This window comes from Passer domesticus, chromosome 3 (assembly GCF_036417665.1).
Source record: "Passer domesticus isolate bPasDom1 chromosome 3, bPasDom1.hap1, whole genome shotgun sequence".
Lineage (NCBI taxonomy): Eukaryota > Metazoa > Chordata > Aves > Passeriformes > Passeridae > Passer > Passer domesticus.
Window position 1 is genome coordinate 50,196,118 of NC_087476.1, and position 9,422 is coordinate 50,205,539.

The window sequence follows — 9,422 nt, forward strand, 5'->3', positions numbered from 1 at the left end:
GCAGCACAGGCGGGAGCAAAGACACCCTTCACCCAGCACAGAGCAACAGCCCCTGGTTTAGCGGGGAACGACCAAACAGGAACCAGGTCTCCACATTCTGCTCTGAAACCTGGCACACTGTGCAACCCTGTGTGAGTCAATGAACCGCTCTCAGCCCTAGAAAAGCACCCAAGTGCTTCCCCTCGACAGCAAAGCCTCCTGGACTCTGCAGGCAGGGCTGCCAAGCACTGCGATACAACTGCAGCTGAAGCACAACCTGTGAAAGGTTTCATTTGATCTGGTTCGGGGAAGCATGCGCTTCATTACTCACCAATTATGTTTTCATAACAGACTTGCAGACACGATTAAAAAGAGTCATGGAAAACAAAAAACCAGAAGATGCCTCTTAGAAGTGTGCACACAGTCTTTATATCACATGCTTTAAAAAGCCCAAACAACTCAGTGAAAAAAAGAAAAACAACAAAAAACAAACAACTCAATAATGTTGTGGATAAAGAAGATTTTCACACAAAAGGAACCAGTATATTGAGCATCTGGTACATTGCCCATATTGCTTAATTCACGGGCCCTCACCCCCCTGCAATTATTTCCCTCACTTGTAAAATCACATGTTTATAAATAACTTAGAAAGAGACCACAAAATCCTTCAAAACTGAATGTCTAAAACCTGCTTTACACAGAGACACATCAGAATACTTGAGTTTGTTACAAAAAAGACACACAGGCAGTGTGTCTCACATCTCTGTACCACCTCAGGTGGCAATTTATGGCCAGAGTAAGTGCTGCACTGTTAAGACAGAGCAAACACTGAATCAAAGCCACTTTCCTGAAGTATTACTCTTACTGTGCCAAATGAGTTAGGAAGACAAATTTGTTATTTGTAAATAAAGGAAATACTTATCAAGATATTATCTTTAAGATGAAAACCGCAGAAATTTCCTCTTATGCTGGCTCCCCAAGCTAGAAAACACCCCAACCTAACCAAAGAGGAAGTTAACATACAGCAACCCTTGGAGCAGTATGTTTCAGACAACTTTAAGAAAAGGTCTGTCCATCCAACAGTCACACAGGTCCTTCTGCAAGCATATTAATTATTTTCCACAAGATGAGCTATCTTCTGCCTCTCCATGACTTCCTTTTCATAAATCCTATCCTTTCATTAACATTCAAAGAAGGTATCAAAGCCTGGCTGTCTACCACTCTTATTTGCTCCCTGAATGAGATAAGACCTTTTTTTTGGTCTTAACAGTAGATTTTAATAAACAGGTAGAATTTTTTCTATTTCAGTTTGTCTGCAGCACAGAACTACAGCCTTAGGCAACTGTACTCACTAACTGTTATGATTGGCTGCCATAGGCTGCTATACTAGCATTAAATACAAAATCATCACTATGAGAATGTAACTTCTGCTGAAGTACAGGAGATATTCCATTTTAAGCTTTACCTCACATGTTTACATCACCTTATTTAGTTCTCATGAAGAGTCCTATGTGTCTGGAATTTACATTTTGCCTTCACAGAAAGATAAAGAATTAATCATGTGCTTGTTTTTGTTTATTTGTTTTTGGGGTTTTTTTTGTGAAAACCAGATGCTTTCCACCCAACATTTAAAGCCTTTTCATTTTCCCCACAATTCTGCGGATCTGGTTATAAAGGACATTCAGTTACTTGCGATAAATTTACCTGTTGAGAATATAGACCAAGTCTGAAGATAGGAAAATTAAATATTATTTACTACACAGAAAACAGGTGCAAGGCTGTCAAAACATGAACTAGCAAATTGGAACACACCCCATTCCAGTCAGATATGCACATAGTCATACAGTGAAACACCCCTCCAACTCATGATCCCAGTTCAAATCCAAGATCATTTGACTGATGGGAGGCGATAAGGTTCTCACTAAAAATCCCCAAACAAACAAAACAAAAAAACCCAAACAAGGCAGCACTTGAAACAACCCACCTGAAACAATGCCCCTCCCTAAAAAGACACTAGGGTGTCTTATCAGGAAGAACATTAATTTGGCAAATATATACCCTATTTCATATTTTGGGGACATAAAGATACCTCAGACCATTCTCCTCCATTTTCCTCTCCTTTGAAATGCAGGGGCTTAGTGGGGGTCCACTGCATCCACTGTGCTCAGACCTGCACTAAACCATTTCAGCTCCCTACCCTGTCAGGCCACAAACCCAACCAAAGCAAGAGTAGCTTCATGTCTGCTTGGCAAGCTGAGCTGCCTCTCCACAGGTTCTGCCAAGTGAGTCACTGAATCATGCTCAGTAACACAGCTGAAGCTTCTCTGCATTCTGTAGTGCCTTTAACCCTAAGCAAGTACTTTAACTTATTGGTTTGTGACATAAGGCAACCCTGGCCACCTCCAGATTACCATCATCATATGTGATTCCCATCTTTAGGCACTTTATTCACATCCTCAGTGACTTTTATAAAACCATAAAAAAAACCCCACAAACAGTATTTATCAGGAAGGAAAGCACTATCAAACACTGAAAAAGAAATAGCCAATACAAAAATACTGAAGATTACAAGTAAATAAACAAAGCTTTGGGTGAGAAAAAACAAGATTAATTTTAAACTTCAACAAACTTAATGACAACTATAACATGTCAGCATTAAGGTCACAAGATACTTCAGGAAAACTTCTTTCGAAATGCATTGATTGCATCATCAGCATGTTGGCAGGACTCACCACACTGCTTACTCATTACATGTCAACTCTTTTCCTTTCACTGAATCATGTTCTTAAAGAAATGTACCATCAGGGAATGTGGCTTTTTCTGTTTTAAATTCAAACCACCCAACACTTAAACTGCTGCATTTTAACTGTTCCCTCTCCTATGAAGGTGCTCACAAGTAAAAGCACTCTGAATTTTGCAGTAGCTGGGGCTTCAGTAATTCCTGTTTCTGTATTTCCTTTCTCCCCTTCTGTTATGAGAAGAGGGATTGGGAGGTAAAACTTCTGAAGGGAAATGCTTCATTCTGCTAAAGATGATTACAGTAGATAGAACCTTTGCTCTGCAAAAGTCTCATTGCAGAGATTCAGTTTTAATGGGGAACTTAGGCAAGAAGACCAGATACCAGGTGCTAAGACACAGCTTCTCAAAGAGATTTCATACCTTTCATCCACCTGTTCCCTCACCACAGCCAAAACCAGCACCAAGTCAACTCTTTCATTTACACCTTTGACTCACCAGCCTGACAGAAAGTTTAGCAGAAATCCATCCAGTTTCTTTTTTTGTCTTGCTCTGACAGTTTTTAGCTGACTTGCTGAGCTGAAGCAGCTTATGGAGGGATGCAGTGAAAGTCACAGAAAGTAGATAGCCGGAGAAAGCAATTAAAAGTGGTATGAAGAGTCTTCTCCTCCTCTTACAATAGCAAGAAGTATTAGTGAGCTCACCTTGTCATGTAAACACCCTCATAAGGAAATAAAACTCCATCCAGCTGGCACTGGACCTTCCCGAGCAGCAGCAGGCAGTGGGAAAGCAACTGGTGGAAGCATGCAGGAAGACACAAGGGGCCAACTGCCCTTCCACAGCAGTGAGTGACCATCCATAATTCTGCCCTCACTCCTTGTTAATGAAGAGATCTGGTTATGCCCAAGTATTTCATGTCAAGCACATATAAGATCTCTGATTAGTCTTTATTTCCATGCTCACAAGCTTTGTTTCCTCAAGATATTGTTGAACACCCCTGTAACATTACTGACACTTCCATCTAAACTGCATAAAAGCCACCATAGGAAATGAAAACTGAGGACTTAAAAGCTTCAGAATTCACACTGCCAATGCCACCTCAATTCATTTCTTTACACAAAGACAGGTAGGGAAGCTGCAGAGTCTGTTTTGCTGACTTGCAACCACTGCCCTGTTGAGCTCAAAGGACTGGCGCTCAAATTCCTCTCGGCAGGACTTGTACTACACGACTGCAACAGCTGAGAGCTGTGCAAGCCCTTAGAGCACTGCATGACCATGCTCTTTAGACATTGATTCCAGTTTACCAGGGAGGCTTTTATCCTGAAAACATGTCCAAACAGCTCTGATCAATACCATGAACAGTTTCCAAGCTAGTTACCTTGTACAAGAACAGCACAGCTGCATTAGTATGGTGCTCCACCAGCACCAATAGCTTGCTGTTCAGCAGGATTAATTAGTCTGGGCAGAGCACCGCACTAATGTGATTATATAGCTTCTAGTACCTGAGCTAGCTCACTCATCGTTTCTATTCTTCTGCTGTAAAATAAAAAGAGCTTAGGTTTTGCTGTTTTCTTAACAGCTAAGTAATTCCAGCACCATTTTTTTCTTGGAAGAGAGAGGAATGAGACTTGGAGAAGACTCAAAATCAGATTTTCCTAATTAAAAGAATGCATCTCCTGCCTTCATAGCCTCTCTCCACTATTAACATACTCTTCTAATAATTTCTTTTACTCGTATCAATTACCTATGCACCTGCAAGTCTTCCCTTGACATCAGGAATAATGATGTCCAGCCACAACCAACAGTGACAAAAGCAAAGACTGAAGACATTGCACTTGTGTGGAATGGAATCATCATTGCCTTCCACTCCTTTTTTCCAGGTAGGGAACAGATACCACAGGAGACACTTGCCACAGGCATACCAGGGACCCAGAGCACTGGAGGAGGACTGAAGAATGTAAGTTCTGGCAAATGTAAATGTGCTGGTATGCTCAAGTGTGCTTCATTGCTCGAGCCTCCCTGAGGCATCCTGCATGAGGACAACACCCAGGGCAGGCAACACGAGGCCATGCAGTAAAAAGTCAGCAGCCACAAGCAACTGACAGCAGCTCAACAGGAAGCACTGGGGAAAGCCCCACTGCTGGCAGTGCTGCTCTTTCCTCTGAGTTTGCCTGTAACACATCAACAGGAGAGAAACAGAGGACTAGCACAGCACCCATCAGTATTGCTGGTCTCTGGCTCACGTTCCTTCCCTGCACACAGCCAGGCCCCAGAGATGTGACACAGCGGGGCAGTTCCCACACACAGACCTTGAGAGAAACCATATTGTTCTGACAGAGTGAGAAAGAAGTGACAGCAACAGGATCTCTACTTCTTCATGTTTCCACAAGTATTTTACTCGCTCAATAAGTATCTAGCATTTCTTTTTTTATTTTTGGTAATATTATGTTGGCTTAAATACTAAGAGAGGTTCAAGAACCTTTATATTTCTTTCCTGGTATAAGTTTCACCCTCTTTGGGTTTTTTTCTAATATAAAAGAGCAGGCTGTAGAAAAAGTGGTTAAAATTTCTGGAACAAAACTTGGCTAAGAAATGCCATAAAGTCACAGCATTTCATTGCTTTGTGATTGCAAGTGATATTGTACTGGCTGGACTTCTGAACACACATGTCAACTTAAAATTTAAAACAGTAAATGGACAAAGCATCTTTAAGGTATCTCCTCTCTCAGCTTTATGTCAACATGTTGGCAGGACAGAGACCTTCTAGAACAGAAACACATGGAAGAACAACCTTATTTTTTGGCATTCTTTTCCTTTAGAGTAGCTTGCTTCCTTCTGTAAAAAGTATCACCAAGACTAGTTTCAAATTTTGAGTTCTAGATATATGACATAAATCATACAATGCAGATGCGAATTCCAGGCTCAAAAGAGTATGAAAGCAGAAAGATTTTTTATGTTTGCATCTCCAGCATGTAACCACTGGGCATAAAGAGAAGAACTTTAAGGGATAATTCTGGTTTCTGTGCATTTACAATAGAGTAAAAAAGTTCATACTTTAAAAAGATAGATTTAAAACTATTAAAAGTTTTAAAACTAAGCAAAAAAGACTGCAGATTAGAAATTCATCGTGACACTAAGGTAACAATACAAAAAAAGGGGGGTCTAAAGCTTGACAAAAGACAAAGAGAACAGCAACAAAAAAGCCAACACATGAAACAATGTGAAGGAAGTCAGCACAGAACAGAAACACTCTTTTATTGTCAATGGAAAAAACATATTCTTCAAAAAAGACAAAAATCAAACCAGGCAAAGTACTGCAAAAAATGCTAAAGCAAGTAAGGAACCAAGATGTTAAGATCACATGGTAATTTAGGAGGAAAAGAAACTCCCAGAAACAACACTTAATAAAACTGAGGTATGAAGGAAAGCAAAGATCTGGAAACCAAGTGCAGTTTCTGCCATCTCCTCTGCTTAAACAGCCAAAACTCCGTCTTGGGGAGGCTACTGTGAAACTGATGCTGTGTGTGAAAGTGAAGGAGAAAGAGAATGGAAAGGAAAGGGAGCAAGAAACTGAAGAGATACTGGCCATATGTTTGTAAGTACACATAGACATGCATATCCACATGTCATAAAAGGTAACTCAGACTCGCTGGCACACGGTGGGGCCAGCAGGACAGCAGTATGTTTAAGTGTTATCTTCCTCCTCCTGTTTAGTTACTTGTTGCAGTCTTCCGTACCACAGAATCACATACATCAGGTCTGGAGCCTCATTACTCCTAAATACTTCTACATGGCAACGTCACATAGCTGGAAAAAGAGTTTGCTGATATTTCCAACTTTCCATATGCCTCAGGGAGGCTGCATGACTAAACTAGAAGACAATATACTCTCTGCACACTTCAAAACGTGGTCTGTACCGTGTACTCTTAAGAGTTTCTCCCTTCAAAATACCTTTGCATTGGTACATGCCGCTTATGACTTAAAACTATGCTACACAATTTGCTGAAATAGTTAAAGTGACACGAGGACTCCAGAGCACAGAACACAACTTGATATTTGTGAGAGCTTATTATATATGCTCCTTGTGATATCACAGCTCACTTTTCAGAGCACTCTGTACAAACACACAATAAAAATAAATAATTTTAAATAAGGCTAACCAGGTTTCACAAATACTGAAATACTCTGTAGTAAGTCTCTCGCCTATCTCATTTCCATCACCACAGAACATGAAAGATATACTACTAATTAATTCATAAACCCTAATCTCTGCAGGCAGCTGAAATTGTCAGTTCGATAAAAAAACCAGCCAGCACTGATGGGAAGTTGAACTGTATTACCAAGGAAATTCTTCTTCTGCTAGAGGACCCTGTCAAGCTCTGCCCACGACAGCATTACCTAGACACAGTTTGGAGAATTTCTGTAATGAAGGATTTAAACCAGCACCTGAACCAGCCGAGCAGCAGAACCGAAAAAAGGCGGTTGAAGGAATTTGTCAAAAGCACACACTGTTCTGACACTTTACCGCTGCAACCTAAATTGACTATATTTCGCCAAATGCCCCCAACTCTTCAGACGGCCGAGTGAAGAGTGAACCGCACGGACCCGAGACAGACCCGACCCCTCTGGAGCGCCGCACCCGCACCGCACCCGCGCGGCGCCGGACAGCCGCGGGCAGCTGCTCTGCCGGGAGCGCGGCGCGGGCACAGCCGTGCCCCGCTGTCCCCCGCACCCCGCGGGGGCACCAGGCGCCCACCGGCGAGCCCGGGACGTCCCATGGGGAGCGCAGGCGGACCCGCGCCGCCCTTTCTGCCCGGCGCCGCCGTCCCCAGCCCTCGGCGCCCCGCGAAGCGATCCATAGCCTGCCAGCCCTCGCGGGGCTTCGCTTTCTCGCCGGGTTTCGGTGCAACAGCTGGGGGAACCCGGCAACGTCGGGAGGGAGGCGCAGCCGGCACGGGGCCGGCAGGAACGCATCGCGGGCTGCGAGGATGCAACCGCGGGCGACGCCGCCGACCTGCGCTGCGGCTACCGAGGGACAGCCGGCCAGAAAGACCCCTTTCCCGCAGGGAGGAGGCGGCAGGAGGGGCCAGGGGTCCCCCAACACCGCCGCCAGACCCGGCAGAGACCTGTTGCCCCGCGCGGGAGTGTCGAGGCGCATCCCCCGGAGCGGGACCGACAGCCGCCACCACCCACCTCTTTGATTTTCTCCCTCCTCTGCCGGACCTCGGGGTCGGCGGGCTCCTGCCCCACGGCGCCGACGGGCTGGCGGAAAAGGCGCTGGGGCAGCCCGGGGGCACCCGCCTCCTTCCTGCCGCGGGCGTCCTGCAGAAGTTTCTCCTTGTCCTGGCGGATGTCTCTGCGGATCTCCTCGGGCAGCTTCTGCAGCGTCTCCTTGGCCTCCCGCAGAGCCCGCTCGTGGTCCGCGCGGATCCGCTCCAGGCTGCCCGCCCCGTCCGCGGCCGCCGCCGCCGCCGCCGGGCCGCCTCCGGGCTGCGGAGGGGCGCGGGGCTGCCCGCCGGGCGGCGGCGGCGGCGGCTGCAGGGCGGCCGAGTGGAAGAAGACGCCGCTGAGAAGCTTGGAGGAGTCGGGCAGGAAAAAGATGGCCCCGAAGCAGAGGGTGATGAAGGCGCTGAACACCAGCAGCAGCACGAACTTCTCCGTCAGCCGGAACGCGCCGGGGCCCGCCGCCTTCCTGCCCCCGCCGCCCGCGCCGCTGCCCGCGGGGCCGCCCAGCGTCCCCGGCCCCGCCGCGCTACCGAAGAGCGGCAGCAAGCTGGCGGCGGGCATGACCCCCGCGCCGCCTCAGCGCCGCGCCGCGCAGGGACCGCACCGCACCGGACGGCTCGGCTCCGCCGCCCCCTCCCCGCCTCGGCTGCACAAAGTTTCCCCGGGCGGACGCGGCAACTTTTCCCTTCCCCGCGGCCGCGCTCCCTCTGCTCCCCCGCCGGCAGCGCTCGGCAGCGTCTGCGGGGCGGGCGCTGTCAGCTCCAGCCCATGCTGCCGCCGGGCCGCCGCCGCCGCGGGTGCCGCTCCCCGCTCCGCCCGCGCGGAACTGCCGGGCGGCCGGGGGCGGGGCGGGCCGGGGCGGGGCCGCCGCCGGCCCAATGGCGGGGGGGGCGGGGCGCGGGCGCTGCCGGACCGCGGGTCCCGGGGCTCAGCCGCGGGATGCGCTTCCCTGGGCGCCGCCGGAGCCCCGCGGCCGGAGGGGAGCGGCGATGACGGCGGCGGCGGGGCGCGCCCGCTTCGGCCCCGTGGGCGGCGGCGGCCCGGGGCGGGCGGGCGCGCGGCACCGGCAGATGCCGGCGGCGCGCCCTCGCGCACCCACGTGCACGCCGCTGCGCGCACCCACGCGCGCGCGTACGCCCGCGCGGGCGCGCGGCGGGGGCCTGCGCGCTCACGGGCGCGCGTGCACAGGCGCGCGCACGGTCACTGGGGGCGCGCGCTGGGCCGGGGGCGGTGCGAGGGGAGCGGGAACACGGCCGGGCCGGGAACAACTCCTGACCCCCCGGTTAGGGCGAGCCCTCATATGTGCTTTGTATGAAAAACAGGGTTTAATCTTATTTATTGGGGAATTTTTTTGTTTGTTTTGGGGGGTTTTGTTGTTTTGTTTTTTGTTTGTTTTTTTTTTTTTTCTGTAGGTGAAAATGCACCTTGTCCAAGGAAGCAGTGTGTATATCTGTGCAATGTGAAAATCCGACTTTTCATTA

General features: G+C 48.4%; 1 protein-coding gene across 1 annotated transcript in view; it reads right to left on the reverse strand.

Moving 5' to 3' along the window:
• Positions 1-8,736, reverse strand: part of MAN1A1 (mannosidase alpha class 1A member 1) — a 141,473-nt gene extending 132,737 nt beyond the window's left edge. Inside the window, exon 1 of the mRNA XM_064413031.1 lies at positions 7,909-8,736. Within this exon, the coding sequence (XP_064269101.1) occupies positions 7,909-8,502 (594 nt within the window). The 5' untranslated portion in view covers positions 8,503-8,736. The remainder of the gene's footprint in view (positions 1-7,908) is intronic.
• Between the last annotated feature and the right edge of the window lie 686 nt (positions 8,737-9,422).